General features: G+C 43.3%; 1 protein-coding gene across 1 annotated transcript in view; it reads left to right on the forward strand.

Annotated features, from left to right (window-relative positions):
- Window positions 1-11507, forward strand: part of grm6a (glutamate receptor, metabotropic 6a) — a 45557-nt gene extending 34050 nt beyond the window's left edge. The window contains 10 exon segments of the mRNA XM_070438688.1: window positions 99-234; window positions 1636-1790; window positions 2178-2318; window positions 2446-2646; window positions 6021-6100; window positions 6103-6150; window positions 6152-6163; window positions 6568-7191; window positions 9599-9910; window positions 11262-11507. Of these exon segments, the coding sequence (XP_070294789.1) occupies window positions 99-234; window positions 1636-1790; window positions 2178-2318; window positions 2446-2646; window positions 6021-6100; window positions 6103-6150; window positions 6152-6163; window positions 6568-7191; window positions 9599-9910; window positions 11262-11507 (1955 nt within the window).
- Window positions 11508-15714: the final 4207 nt, after the last annotated feature.

Genomic DNA, 15714 nt, shown 5'->3' on the forward strand with positions numbered 1-15714 from the left:
TTATTTGTTCAGTATCAACATCAATGTCCATGTCTTCTCTCTCTCTGTTTATTTGTTCAGTATCAACATCAATGTCCATGTCTTCTCTCTCTCTGAAGGAGGTCTGTGCATCGCACAGTCTCTTAAGATCCCACGAGAGCCCAAGCCGGGAGAGTTTGACAAGATCGTTAGAAGGCTGATGGAAACTTCCAATGCCCGGGGGGTCATCATCTTTGCAAATGAGGATGACATCAAGTAAGTGAGAGAGAAGTTACGCCGTAGAGAACTGCATGTTAGATTCTCCTCTCTTCAGTGATGGTTCACTGTAATTAGAATGCGGTCTCCATATTAATGAGGTTCAGAAGTATGAATGGAATACTGTCTAGAAGTGTTCTATTAGGTATTTAAGAAGGGGGGTAAAAAAAGGAAAACCCAACTGGCCCCCTAGTGAATGAATCTATGTGGTACCTGAGGATTAAATGTCTGTGGAGCTCAAATGGAATCTGTATTGATTGAGTGAGAGACATATCTGTTTCATGCCTGGACTGATCCGAACTATGGGTTCAGTTGATTCAAGCTTGGGTGGAAAAGGAGATGAACTTAATATGAAAATATGTGTAGTACCCTTGTGTGTTCTAATTGAACCATACATCTTAAAGGATGAAAAACGACCACTGTCCTGTCGCGTGACACATAACTAGAAACATAGATTGTATTATCTGATTTAAATATAAGGTAAATGTAGGTTACCATTGAACCAGAAAAAGGATATTCAAAAATTATGGAATAGATGTCATACAGGATCAGTCGTCCCTTTCTTTTAAATTACCATGGTTTTACAAGGACACAATGGCATGAGTTAATGTACTCAATGACTCATGTCTTTTTGCTGCTGCTCTGCTCTTGCCACATACAGTATAACAGAATTAGACTCTCTTGGAAAGCACTCATGTTAGTCTCTTTTCCAACCATGTAGGATTTCCATGTGGAACGTTTTTAACACAAGACCTGCCTATTTCATTCAGATTGCACGATACTGTAGGTCACATGTTTTATCTAATTTCATTGCGCCGTGTGTGTGTGTGTGTGTGGTTTTTAACACAAGACCTGCCTATTTCATTCAGATTGCACGATACTGTAGGTCACATGTTTTATCTAATTTCATTGCGCCGTGTGTGTGTGTGTGTGTGCGTGTGTGTGTGTGTGCTGCAGGAAGGACAAACAAGACATGTACTACAGTATATGTTGTGGTCTGACATCTCTATATGGTGTGTTGGCAGCCAATCCATCTGATTGATTCCATCTACTTGCCTGGAAGCAGTCATGTCTCCCTGTCAGTTGTTAAACGTATATCAAAACACCATATGGAATATGGAGTTGTCAGGTGGCATTATGTAAATTGCCTAAAGATTTGTGTGAATATATTTAATTTCCTTCTGTACGATAAGATTAAGCCTCCCCTACTGTTGATTCTATTCTCACCTCAGAGACTTGGTTGCTTATTATTCTAACACACAAAGCACCTTTGGCATATGTCTTGTATGAAATTTGAATGTGAAAAACAGGAAAGCCTGTCTCTGATTGCTATAGTCTAGGCCACTGTGCCCTAGACTAGAGTTTAACCCACTCCATTTCCTCCCTTGTGTGTGTGTGTAGACGGGTTCTGGAGGCAGCGAAGAAGGCCAACCTTACGGGTCACTTCCTGTTTGTAGGTTCTGACAGCTGGGGTGCCAAGAGCTCCCCTATTCTAGACCAGGAGGACGTGGCTGAGGGAGCTGTCACCATTCTACCCAAGAGAGCCTCTATTGAAGGTATCCCCAACAACCCTACATTCCAATTCAACCACCTAACATCCCAATCCAACAACCCTACGACCAAATTCAACAATCCTACATCCCAAGCCAACAAACCTACATCCCAATCCAACAACCCTACGACCATATTCAACAGTCCTACATCCCAATCCAACAAACCTACATACCAATCCAACAACTATACATCACACTTCAACAACCCTACATTACAATCCAACAACCCTACATCCCAAACCAACAACTATACATCACAATCCAACAACCCTACATCCCAAACCAACAATGCCTATGTATCATTGCCATGGTGGTTGATCACTGGGATAAGATGCCACTGTTTGCCACTTCACTAATCCTCTGACTGGATGTTTTGTTCCCATGGCTCAGGCTTCGACCAGTACTTCACCTCCAGATCATTAGAGAACAACCGTAGAAACATTTGGTTCGCTGAGTTCTGGGAGGACGATTTCAGGTGTAAACTGACAAGGCCAGGCATCAAAATAGACAGTGAAAAGAAAAAGTGTACAGGTCAGAACCTAGCATTGATTAAACATCAACGTTGGTTACTCTATTTTGTAGTGATAAGAGGACACTGGCAATAGTGTATCTTTCTCTCGCTCTCTACCCCTCCCCCCTCTCTCTCTCCATGTGACAGGAGAGGAGAGGATAAATCGTGACACTGCCTATGAGCAGGAGGGGAAGGTGCAGTTTGTAATCGATGCGGTCTACGCAATGGCCCATGCCTTACACAGCATGCACCTGGACCTGTGCCCCGGCGCCATGGGCGTCTGTGACAAGATGGATCCCGTGGAGGGCCAGTTGCTGCTCAACTATATTCGTTCTGTGAACTTTAACGGTGGGTTATTATTGTGCCTTACTGACACAGCAGATGTTTATTTTGAACTTGTGAGGGATTTAGCTCACCTAACTACTGCATCTACTCAGGAAGAGCTGGCTGGCTGGCTGGTCGAGTTGTCTGATGGTGATACACTGTGGCCATCCTTCTCCTCCATGCTAGCGTGCTGTGCTGTGGTTCTGAGAATACATCTCTTTAAGCCACTGTCAGTCCCCAATCCCACCACCATTGTCCAGGCACAAAATCCCCTTCTCCTCCCCGCTGTCCCTCCCTGGGCTTCTCATCTCATAACAGACCATTTCTGTTCTGTGTTGCTTTGGTGGGACGGAAGCTTTCTATGAAAAACATTCCCATTTAGACTGCCCCTCTGTGCCAGTGTCTCTGTCATCTGAAAACACTCTGAAGGGAATGCCTGAAGGGACCTACCGAACAAGCTATATGCATTACTGCAGAGAACCTGCTAAGTCCTTATTTCCATGCAGGCATTTCAATTGAGGCTTCCTTTATCTTTAAGGAGGAGGAGAACCGCATCTGTATTTACTGAAAATGGTTCGCTAATGGTCAGAGGGAGCTGTACAGTTCAGCTAACTAACGGTCAGAGGGCGCTGTACAGTTCAGCTAACTAACGGTCAGAGTCGCCTGTACCAGTTCAGCTAACTAACGGTCAGAGGTCACTGTACAGTTCAGCTAACTAACGGTCAGAGGGCGCTGTACAGTTCAGCTAACTAACGGTCAGAGGTCGCTGTACAGTTCAGCTAACTAACGGTCAGAGGGCGCTGTACAGTTCAGCTAACTAACGGTCAGAGGGCGCTGTACAGTTCAGCTAACTAACGGTCAGAGGGCGCTGTACAGTTCAGCTAACTAACGGTCAGAGGGCGCTGTACAGTTCAGCTAACTAACGGTCAGAGGGCGCTGTACAGTTCAGCTAACTAACGGTCAGAGGGCGCTGTACAGTTCAGCTAACTAACGGTCAGAGGGCGCTGTACAGTTCAGCTAACTAACGGTCAGAGGGCGCTGTACAGTTCAGCTAACTAACGGTCAGAGGGCGCTGTACGTCAGCTAACTAATGGTCAGAGGGAGCTGTACAGTTCAGCTAACTAACGGTCAGAGGAGCTGTACAGTTCAGCTAACTAACGGTCAGAGGGGCTGCTGTACAGTTCAGCTAACTAATGGTCAGAGGAGGCTGTACAGTTCAGCTAACTAACGGTCAGAGGGCTGTTAGTTAGCTGAACTGTACAGGTCAGAGTCGCTGTACAGTTCAGCTAACTAACGGTCAGAGGGCGCTGTACAGTTCAGCTAACTAACGGTCAGAGGGCGCTGTACAGTTCAGCTAACTAACGGTCAGAGGTCGCTGTACAGTTCAGCTAACTAATGGTCAGAGGGAGCTGTACAGTTCAGCTAACTAACGGTCAGAGGGCGCTGTACAGTTCAGCTAACTAACGGTCAGAGGTCGCTGTACAGTTCAGCTAACTAACGGTCAGAGGTCGCTGTACAGTTCAGCTAACTAACGGTCAGAGGGCGGTTTACAGTTCAGCTAACTAACGGTCAGAGGGGCGCTGTACAGTTCAGCTAACTAACGGTCAGAGGTCGCTGTACAGTTCAGCTAACTAACGGTCAGAGGGCGCTGTACAGTTCAGCTAACTAACGGTCAGAGGGCGCTGTACAGTTCAGCTAACTAACGGTCAGAGGGTGCTGTACAGTTCAGCTAACTAACGGTCAGAGGGCGCTGTACAGTTCAGCTAACTAACGGTCAGAGGGCGCTGTACATTCAGCTAACTAACGGTCAGAGGGCGCTGTACAGTTCAGCTAACTAACGGTCAGAGGGCGCTGTACAGTTCAACTAACTAACGGTCAGAGGCGGTTTACAGTTCAGCTAACTAATGCAAATGAAACAGCTGCTCATCCATTGAAGATAAAAGACCTTGGCTAATGCAACAATTGTATTTGCCAATCACGTTTTTTAATTTTCTGTCTTTGATTTACAAAAATCAGTGATTGTCCTTTATGCAATTCAAAATCCATCTGTTTTTTATTTTGTCCTTGTTTAGAAAATGAAAGAAATGTGTCTCTGTGTGGTATTTGAGGGAAGGAAAGTGTGTGAATGAATAATACATATGTAACAGCTGGTTGGTTGAAGTACAGGACTGTAAAAAGCTCAGAGGAATATGCACAAAGTGGTTAGGAGTATTTACGATTTCTGTTGCATAAAGCCTGTCTTCTACTTTGGTTCTGGTCTATCCTCAATACGTTGAAAGGACCAATCATGCAAACCTTGGTTTAACTAAAGCATTAAAATCAAATTGGCATGCTTCACAATCACTCAAGTCACATTTTTACATCATACCCGCCTGCTGTATATCCACTAAGAACTATATTCCCTCGACTCTTCTCCAGTCATCTCTTTGTAAGACTCTTTCCAGTCATCTCTTTGTAAGACTCTTCTCCAGTCATCTCTTTGTAAGACTCTTCTCCAGTCATCTCTTTGTAAGACTCTTCTCCAGTCATCTCTTTGTAAGACTCTTCTCCAGTATCTCTTTGTAAGACTTCTCCAGTCATCTCTTTGTAAGACTCTTCTCCAGTCATCTCTTTTTAAGACTCTTCTCCAGTCATCTCTTTTTAAGACTCTTCTCCAGTCATCTCTTTGTAAGACTCTTCTCCAGTCATCTCTTTGTAAGACTCTTCTCCAGTCATCTCTTTGTAAGACTCTTCTCCAGTCATCTCTTTGTAAGACCCTTCTCCAGTCATCTCTTTTTAAGACTCTTCTCCAGTCATCTCTTTGTAAGACTCTTCTTCAGTCATTTCTTTTTAAGACTCTTCTCCAGTCATCTCTTTGTAAGACTCTTCTTCAGTCATTCTTTTTTAAGACTCTTCTTCAGTCATTTCTTTTTAAGACTCTTCTCCAGTCATCTCTTTGTAAGACTCTTCTCCAGTCATCTCTTTTGTAAGACTCTTCTCCAGTCATTTCTTTTTAAGACTCTTCTCCAGTCATCTCTTTGTAAGACTCTTCTTCAGTCATTTCTTTTTAAGACTCTTCTCCAGTCATCTCTTTATGGACCAAAACGATGTGTTTAGCTGTTTCACAGTAAAAGACAATACAATCTTCTTGAAAGGATGATGATAGTGTGTTCCCTACTTACTATTTATGACAGGTGGACTTGTTTGGAGCAATGTTGTCATGTATCAGTGATCAGATAATACTGGATCTTCCCATTGACCACGATTTTCACGTGCATTATGCATTTATGTTTCATAGAATGAATTTATCTTCCTTACTCGTAAGCGATTTCAGCATTACTAACAGTAAATCTGTTATTTCCCTCAATATGATTGATTTGCTGGTTTGTCTCACTAGTCTTCTCTTGTGTTTCATACAGGCAGTGCAGGGACAGGAGTTCTATTCAATGAGAATGGAGATGCACCAGGACGTTATGACATCTTCCAGTACCAGATGTCCAAACACTTACCATTCCTGGATACAGAGTCATAGGTCAATGGACCAACAATCTTGCGACTCAATGTAACTCATATTTTAAGGACAATTACATTGTCTGTCTGAACCTTTTGCTACATTCGTTTGATGATTTGTGAAAGAAAGATATATTTTTAACTACATTTACAGCACTCATACTGTCCTCTCTCTCCCTCTTTCTCTCTTCTCTCCCTCTCTCGCTCTCTCTCTCCCTCTCTCTCCCTCTTTCTCTCTTTCTCTCTTTCTCTCAATCTCTCTCTCCCCTCTCTCCCTCTTTCTTCTCTCATTCTCTCTCTCTCTATCAATCTCTCTCTCTCTCTCTCTTTCTCTCCTCTCAATCTCTCTCCCTCTCTCTCTCTCTTTCTCTCTCCCTCCCTCCCTCTCTCTCTCTCTCTCTACCCCCCCTCTCCTCTCCCTCTCTCTCCCTCTCTATTTTTCTCTCTGTACTGTAGATGGAGGAGATGCAGTGGTCAGGTGGGGACCGTCAGATCCCTGACTCAGTGTGCAGTTTCCCCTGTAACCCTGGAGAGAGGAAGAAGATGGTGAAGGGTGTGCCCTGCTGCTGGCACTGTGAGTTGTGTGACGGCTACCAATACCAGCTGGATGAGATGAACTGTGAGACCTGCCCCTTCAACATGCGCCCTACGCCTAACCGGACGAGCTGCCGGTCCACGCCCATCATCAAGCTGGAGTGGCACTCCCCCTGGGCCATCATCCCTGTGTTCCTGGCCATCCTGGGTATCCTGGCCACCTCCTTTGTGGTCATCACTTTCATCCGCTTCAACGACACGCCCATCGTCCGCGCCTCAGGCCGGGAGCTCAGCTACGTCCTCCTCACGGGCATCTTTCTCATCTACCTCATCACTTTCCTCATGATCGCAGAGCCAGGCGCAGTGGTGTGTGCGTTCCGCCGGCTGCTGCTGGGCCTGGGCATGGCCATCACCTACTCCGCCATGCTCACCAAGACCAACCGCATCTACCGCATCTTTGAGCAGGGCAAGAAGTCTGTGTCGCCACCTAAGTTCATCAGCCCCACCTCTCAGCTGGCCATCACGTTCATCCTCATGTCTGTACAGGTGAGTTTCAGGGCACCCTCAGAGCGAGGCAACGCTAGTTGGTTCCCCTGGTGTATTGATTTGCATCAGGTCTGATGTGTTGGGCGTCTACTTGCTCTCACTGTAGCTAGCCCTCGCTCTATGTGCTCATCAAGCTTCAACATCAAGGTCTTTCATCTACTGGTGTTGATTAGTATGTAGTGGCAGTGTGTTTCGTATATGGTAATGTTACATACGTATATCCTCCAATGCTTTTTAAGCTACAACATCAAGGTCTCTTTAGGATAGATATTGATTTATTTGTGTACTGTAGTAGTAAATTCATTATAAAGAAGAAAAAATAATAAAATGTCATTTCCAGAACTTGAAAAGTTCAGTAATTATCTTGTCAATCAAGATAAACTCTGTGAGATATATTAAATACATGTATTTTTTATTTAAGGCAATACTGTGAAAAGATTATGATTTTATGCCGACATAGTGATTGATTTGAATGCAAACTGATAAACCTCATCAATGTGAGTGCTTATCAACTCAGCTTGTTCATCATAGATGTCGGCCAGGGGTATTTAGAAAATGACTCTAAATAAATATAATACCAAGAAGAGCAGGTTGCTGCATGGATGTTCTGCAGGTGGCCTGCAGGTAAAATGTAATTGATCTAATTGAAAACAGTACATAATCTATGGTCACTGCTTTACACACTTCAGCATGTCTGATATTATTCATCGCATAGAGGAGCCTCCTAAAGAATTTGTTGTTTGAGTTTAGTGCCACCATATAGTGAATTAGTCAGTGGGAACGTCAGGTTGAGCAAGGCCAGATTATGAAAGTTGTCTGCTTGCCTGCCTGGGATTGACAGCAGCAAGGCCTTGGCTTCTCTCTCTCTCAGCAGCAAGGCCTTGGCTTCTCTCTCTCTCTCAGCAGCAATGTCTTGGCTTCACTCTCTCTTTCAGCAGCAAGGCCTTGGCTTCTCTTTCTCTCAGCAGCAGCAAGGCCTTGGCTTCTCTCTCTCTCAGCAGCAAGGCCTTGGCTTCTCTCTCTCTCTCTCAGCAGCAAGGCCTTGGCTTCTCTCTCTCTCAGCAGCAAGGCCTTGGCTTCTCTCTCGCTCTCTCAGCAGCAAGGCCTTGGCTTCTCTCTCTCTCTCTCTCTCAGCAGCAAGGCCTTGGCTTCTCTCTCTCTCTCAATTCAATTCAAGGGGCTTTATTGGCATGGGAAACATATGTTAACATTGCCAAAGCAAGTGAAGTAGATAATATACAAAAGTGAAATAAACAATAAAAATGAACAGTAAACATTACACTCACAGAAGTTCTCTCTATCTCTATCTCAGCAGCAAGGCCTTGGCTTCTCTCTCTCTCAGCAGCAAGGCCTTAGCTTCTCTCTCCCTCTCAGCAGCAATGCCTTGGCTTCTCTCTCTCTTTCACTCTCAGCAGCAAGGCCATGGTGTCTCTCTCTCTCAGCAGCGTAACATAACAGATGAATGAGTAGCCACTTAACCACTCAGTCTGACAGGACACATCTGCTCTCTCTTGCTCTCTCACTCTCTCTCACTCTCTCTCCCTCTCTCTCGTTCCCTTTCTCCCTTTATCCCTCCCTCCCTCCCTCCCCCCTCCCTTCCCTCCCTCCCTCCCTCCCTTCCCTCCCTCTCCCTCCTCCTCCCTCCCTCCCTCCCTCCCTCCCTCCCTCCCTCACTCCTCTCTCGCTGTCTCTCTCTGTGTCTCTCCATCTCTCTCTTCCTCTCTCTCTCTCCCTCTGTCTCTCTCTCTGTCTCTCCCTCTCTCCTCTCCTCTCTCTTCTCTCTCTCTCTGTCTCTCTCTGTCTCTGTCTCTGTCTCTGTCTCTGTCTCTGTCTCTGTCTCTCTCTCTCTGTTCTTTCCCTTTTTCTCTCTCTTCCCTCTCCTCTCTCTCCTCTCTCTCTCTCTCTCTCTCCCTCCATCTCTCTCTCTCTCTCTCCCCTCTGTCTCTCTCTCGCCGTCTGTCTTTTTTCTCTCCCCACTCCCTCCCTCTCCTCTCTCTCTCCTCTCTCTCTCTCTCTCTCTCTTCCTCTGTCTCTGTCTCTGTCTCTGTCTCTGTCTCTGTCTCTCTCTCTCTTCTTCTCTCCTCCATCTCTCTCTCTCTCTCTCTCTCTCTCTCTCTCTCTCTCTCTCTCTCTCTGTCTCTGTCTCTGTCTCTGTCTCTGTCTCTCTCTCTCTCTCTATCTCCTCTGTCCCCCACTCACACCTCAAAACAACTTTTATAGAAGAAGAATATATGTTGTTGAGATTTGAATGTAAAAGTATATTGTTTTGTGTAATTGCAATTAAATTATACATACAATTATAGACATGCAGAACAGATAAACATATTTTAAAAAATGTATATTCATTTGAGAGGCCTGATTCATAGTGTGGGTCTCTATGTGTTTATGTGTGTGTGTGTTTATGAAGCTGCTAGGGGTGTTTGTCTGGTTCGCTGTGATACCACCCCATACCATCATAGACTACGAGGAGCAGAGGCCTCCCAACCCAGAGATGGCCCAGGGCGTCCTCAAGTGTGACATGTCCGACCTGTCGCTAATCTGCTGCCTGAGCTACAGCATTGTCCTCATGGTGACCTGCACTGTCTACGCAGTCAAGAGCAGAGGGGTGCCGGAGACCTTTAACGAGGCCAAGCCCATCGGCTTCACCATGTACACCACATGCATTGTCTGGTTAGCTTTCGTGCCCATCTTTTTTGGCACGGCACAGTCCACAGAGAAGGTGAGATTCTACCGTGACATGATACTGATGTAACTGTAACTTTTTGAAATGGGCTGTTTTGCATTATTTAATATGATAGAAGTTGCTCTGTAAAAAAAGTATTTAGCAGGAAGTATTTCCCACGCTCACTTGCTCACGCTGACTTTCTTACCCTGTTCTTTACTCTGAAATTATGCAAATGAACCATTGTCTAAATGAGAGCATTAAATTGGGAAACAACCTGCCCGGCTCTTGATAACATTTTGAAGTTCCAAAGCAGACAGTATTTCTTTATAGCCAGCCTTTGATATGGGCATGAGGAGAGACACGGAGAGGGATGAAACGCCAGGAATGCTTTGTTCCTTTTTATCATACGACGACACACCATGACACACAGACAAAGGCTGCTCTTACCAACCGCATGCTTTGGGGGAATTTTATTGTGGTAGCAGGAAGATAAGGGAAGTGTGTGGGAGACCGGGGAACAATGTTTTAACCCTCTTAATAAATCTGTGTGATGGGAATATGGAATTATTGCATTAGCATGTATTACCACCTAGTGGCCAGGTGGCCTCCCACAAATGACTATTGATTACAAGAAAGGGGCGGGGGAGAAGTATTATTTTGTTCATATGTGTGAAAATCAGGAATTACTCAGAAACAAATATATGATTCCCCTGGGGAAGATACATAAAACCTACCCTGAAATAGAACAGCTAGGATCACATCCCATGGTCTCAGGTTCCCTGAAATAGAACAGCTAGGATCACATCCCATGGTCTCAGGTTCCCTGAAATAGAACAGCTAGGATCACATTCCATGGTCTCAGGTTCCCTGAAATAGAACAGCTAGGATCACATTCCATGGTCTCAGGTTCCTGAAATAGAACAGTAGGGATCACATTCCATGTCAGGTTCTGAAATAGAAAGTAGATACATTCCATGTCTCAGGTTCCCTGAAATAGAAAGCTAGGATCACATTCAGGTCTCAGGTTCCTGAAATAGAACAGCTAGGAATGTCAGGCTCAGGTTTCCGAATGAAGTAGTCTTCAGGTTGTTCCTGAATAGAAGAGCTAGGATCAATTTCGTGGGTCTCAGGTTCCTGAATAGAACAGCTAGATCACATTCCATGGGTCTCAGGTTTCTGCAATAGAACGTGGATACATTCCATGGTCTCAGGTTCCGCTGAAATAGAACAGCTAGGATCACATTTCATGGTCTCAGGTTCCCTGAAATAGAACAGCTAGGATCACATTCCATGGTCTCGTTTGTCCTTAGTCTACAATGTATCCAGGTTGAATGTGTTACCATATGAATATGGAGTCTCTGTATCTGTGTCTCTGACCCTTCCCTGTGTTTCTCTTCCTATCTAGATGTTCATCCAAACCACCACATTGACAGTCTCCATGAGCCTGAGTGCCTCTGTGTCTCTGGGGATGCTCTACATACCCAAGGTCTATGTCATCATCTTCCACCCAGAGCAGAACGTACAGAAAAGAAAGCGCAGCTTCAAAGCCGTGGTGCAGGCGGCCACCATGTCTACTCGGCTCTCCCAGAAGTCCAACGACAAGCAGAACGGAGAGACGCAGAACAAGATCGAGCCAGACAGAACACAGTAGGTCTCTCATTGGCTGATGAGCCAGACAGAACACAGTAGGTCTCTCATTGGCTGACGAGCCAGACAGAACACAGTAGGTCTCTCATTGGCTGACGAGCCAGACAGAACACAGTAGGTCTCTCATTGGCAGTTGAGCCAGACAGAACACAGTAGCTCTCAAGAGGCTGTCGAGCCAGACAGAACACAGTAGGTCTCTCATTGGCACACATTGGTCTCCTGCACTGTGACATCACTTCTGTAACTACACTAAACTCTGTACATTTGCTAAGCATCCACATACAATATATTTCTTATGTATTGGCCATCACAGCTAAAGTAACAAACAGAGCTAATTGAATTCATGACTTACCAGTACCAGGCTGTAGTACCATAAAAAGCCAGAATCCTTTTGCCTCATAGCAGAGCGAATCTAAAGGATGACCTCTTGATCTGATCCTAATGTATCTATAGAATCAAGATTTATAAGGTGACTTGAATTCTTTTAAGTTGCCTGTTATAAATGCCCCATTGCCAGTCTTTTCATCCACACATTGCTCTGAAGCTTTATCTGTGCAATATCCAACTCCACTTCTCTCTCTTTCTCTCTCTTTCCCTTCTGTCCTTTCTCTCCCTCCTAAATCTCTGTAAAGCCTTGTGGGTTTATTTCCACCGGTCCTCTATCTCCACCGAACACACTCCCTTCCATTACCAAAGGAAAAGTCAGGCAGTTTCAGGCTGTTCATCTCATTACAACCCTATTATCGGGTCTTTGGAGCAAAATATTGCTAAGTTAGCATGACATTTCCAAAAGGATAATTATTGATATGGATATTCCCATAGTGAACATTTGGATGCACATGCAAGAAACTTTATTAAAGACGAATTATGAAAAGAAAAGAAAAATACCTGGAGGTAAATTTAAGAACTGATTCAGCAATTAATCTATCCCTCCCTTCACCTTTGAATGTCTTAATTAATAAGAATATATCTTTCCCCCTACATTACAAAAAATGTTGATGTTATTGAGGCTATACTATAGTATATACAGAGAGTAGGTTGATGTTTTAAAAAGAGTACGAATTAATAATGCTCCTTTCCGTGAATCGAGTTACTTTTGTTTCTCCTCCAGTGAAGCTTCATATTTATTTCAGCTTCCCCTCCAGTTTTCAGTTGACATCACATCTTTGTATAGAGCTGCATACATTTCAGTCTGTTCAAGGTATAACCTACTCAAAGACTTGATTTAATGGATGCACAGAAACTGGGAGTACAAGGCTCACTACTAGTTTACTGCATTTTACAGTTCCATGGCATTACTGCAGCTAAACCTAGCTACTTCAGTATTTAACTCATTTTATCACCATTTAGTGGGGTATCTCATTTCATTAACTTTCTTAAGTAAACATATAATACTTTATTGAAATTCCAGACTGCTGTTGGGACAATTGTCATGATTTCTCTATAAATTAACAATGTGTATTTAAAACAGAGTATTTTAGCTCTTGGTTGACGTGCTTCTGAGAGTCACATCACTGCCGAGTGGCGCAGCGGTCTAAGGCACTGCATCTCAGTGCTAGAGGCGTCACTACAGACACCCTGGTTTGAATCCAGGCTGTATCACAATCGGCCGTGATTGGGAGTCCCATAGGGCGGCGCACAATTGGCCCAGCGTCATCCGGGTTTGGCTGGTGTAGGCCGTCATTGTAAATAAGAATTTGTTCTTAACTGACTTGCCAAGTTAAATAAAGGTTAAAATAAAATCACTACATTGGTGCATGACATAGATTCGTGAAGGTGTTTCTAACAGTATTTGTTGTGAAGTAGCAAGTCCATTGAGGAATAGCTTGTAGTTAAGCTGACTATATCTTCAGAGTAGCTTCCCCAACAATGGTTATTTTAATCAGATTTAAACATATTGCACAGACCAGTCTCCAATGCTCTCTGCTTTTTGTTTATCATACACAGTATAGTCAATAATCATTTCAAGTGTCCCATCAAGAATGGAATTTTAGAAAAAGGAAATGACATTTCTGTCCATATTTAGGTGGTAAATCTTTCAGCCAGTTATAATCCTTATCATACACTATAATTGCTTTCATGGAGTTTTGGCATGATGAGTCAGTATAGCTTTTATTGAGATTATGAATCATATCACTTTAATCTTGGAACAGGATATTGAAGTACTGGATAGCATATGAATCGCCTATTTTTAACTCGTCTTTTCAAGTATGAGTGAATATCAAAGCTGTTGGCCTTTTTTGCTCAACTGCTCTTGGTCATGTTCATTGGAACTGCAGTAATTATTTCACTATTTCAACAACAGATCATATTAATCAGTCAAACACATTGCTATGCCCATGAAACAATGGGCCGTTTCCATGAAACAATGGGCCGTTTCCATGAAACAATGGGCCGGTTCCATGAAACAATGGGCCGGTTCCATGAAACAATGGGCCGGTTCCATGAAACAATGGGCCGGTTCCATGAAACAAGTTGGCGCACATATCGAATTTAGTCAAGGCAGGAAATTCCAAAATGGATTGCCCTTCATGCACATAATGGGCCAGCTTAATTAAATATCTGTTCCAACAAAACAGGATAGCTGTAGAGTACCAGTGACTCTTGAACATTAAGGTCTGACAGGTCTTGTAATCTATTTTCCACTAATTAGAAACAGCAATTCATTCAGTTTCTTCCTTCCTCTTGACAGTCTTAGTTCATTTGCATCCCTCTCTACAGACTTAAGAAAATCTACTTTGACTGAGACCAGAGACCAAACACTGAATATTATCTCCCAAGCCCATCATCTGAGAGGACTATAGGAACACACCATGTTTTAGCCTCATTCAGTCACACAGCATATTCACTGCTGCGTTAACTCTGTTGTCCAGACTCATTGTGAAAAGTGTCATGTGGTTGGACTAACTAAGAACAACATGGTCATCACGACTGTGGAAATAGCAGAGCTATTTCATTGTTTCTCTAGTGAACTATTTGACTGTTACTTTGAAATACTGTATGTTTTTAATGTACATTCTACGCATTTTGTTAATCATGCATGTGACGTTGTTTATGATGAGGTTTTGATTATGCATCATTCTGACTTATTCGTTATCCTTTTATCATAACAGGTAACTGAAGTGTGGCCAATAATTTATCCAGAGGACCTACATTTCACTAAGGAGCAGGAGATGTTATTGAAGGCCATGCAGTAGGGAGAGGAAGCCTGTCTTTAACAGTAACTAGGTACCTCACTGGTCCACTGGATGTCAATGGAATGAAGCTGCAACAAGGAAGTGTTACACCCCTTCAACAAGAACTAAAATTAACTTAAACTGGTGTCAAAATGTTAAAGACTTCCAAAAGCCCACATTAAAAATGGGGGGTGGAGTCAAACTGGACCCATCCGTTATCAACCAGTTAGATTTACAGCATCACAACGATTATCACATTGAAACACATCTGGATACTGAGACACCGCAAGAGGGATGGACCAAGGCCACCACAATGTGAGACTGATAATGTACTTTTCTAAATATTGTGATGTTTTAATCTCTTTGCTCTCTGTTCTATTACCTTAACATTCAAACTTGCTCCAGAGGACATGTTGTCTCCATTGGATCATTTGTATGCTTATTTCATCAACATATCAGCATGAGTTGTTTTTGTGTGAATATTTGTGCCCATAAGAATCTACAGTGGAGCTCTGCAGAGATGCTCAGACACTGCAATAAATGACACAGATGCCCCAGTTAGAAACTGACCTAAATGACAGTGAACTCTTTTGTAGTGAACAAAATGCAGTGATACTATTTGGCTTTGTTTGCTTAATTTCAAACGTAACTTAGGTTATATGTTGTTTGAGATGCCCCAACAATATTTTGCCCCTGTTATTTTGTCTCCTTACTCTATGTATGTGGAAGTAATGTACAAAGCTGTAGTGTAGACTGTACCTGGATCAACATAGTTATTTATCAACTCATTCAATAAACCGTGTTGATTTTTATTCATCCTTATTTTCCCTGATTTACTTTAATTTAGATGCTTTTCTTCTTCACGTTTGCACTTTTTACCACCTTATCCAAAGATTTACTGATGTTTTCTCACAAAAGGCCCAAATGTTGTTCACAGGATGATCTATTATAAGATCATATCTACAGAGTAACCAATTTGTATTCATACTGTTAAGTTTAAAGTACAGAATGGATTTTCATTTTGTCCCTCATCCA

This window comes from Salvelinus sp. IW2-2015, unplaced genomic scaffold (genome assembly GCF_002910315.2).
Source record: "Salvelinus sp. IW2-2015 unplaced genomic scaffold, ASM291031v2 Un_scaffold1113, whole genome shotgun sequence".
Classification (NCBI taxonomy): domain Eukaryota; kingdom Metazoa; phylum Chordata; class Actinopteri; order Salmoniformes; family Salmonidae; genus Salvelinus; species Salvelinus sp. IW2-2015.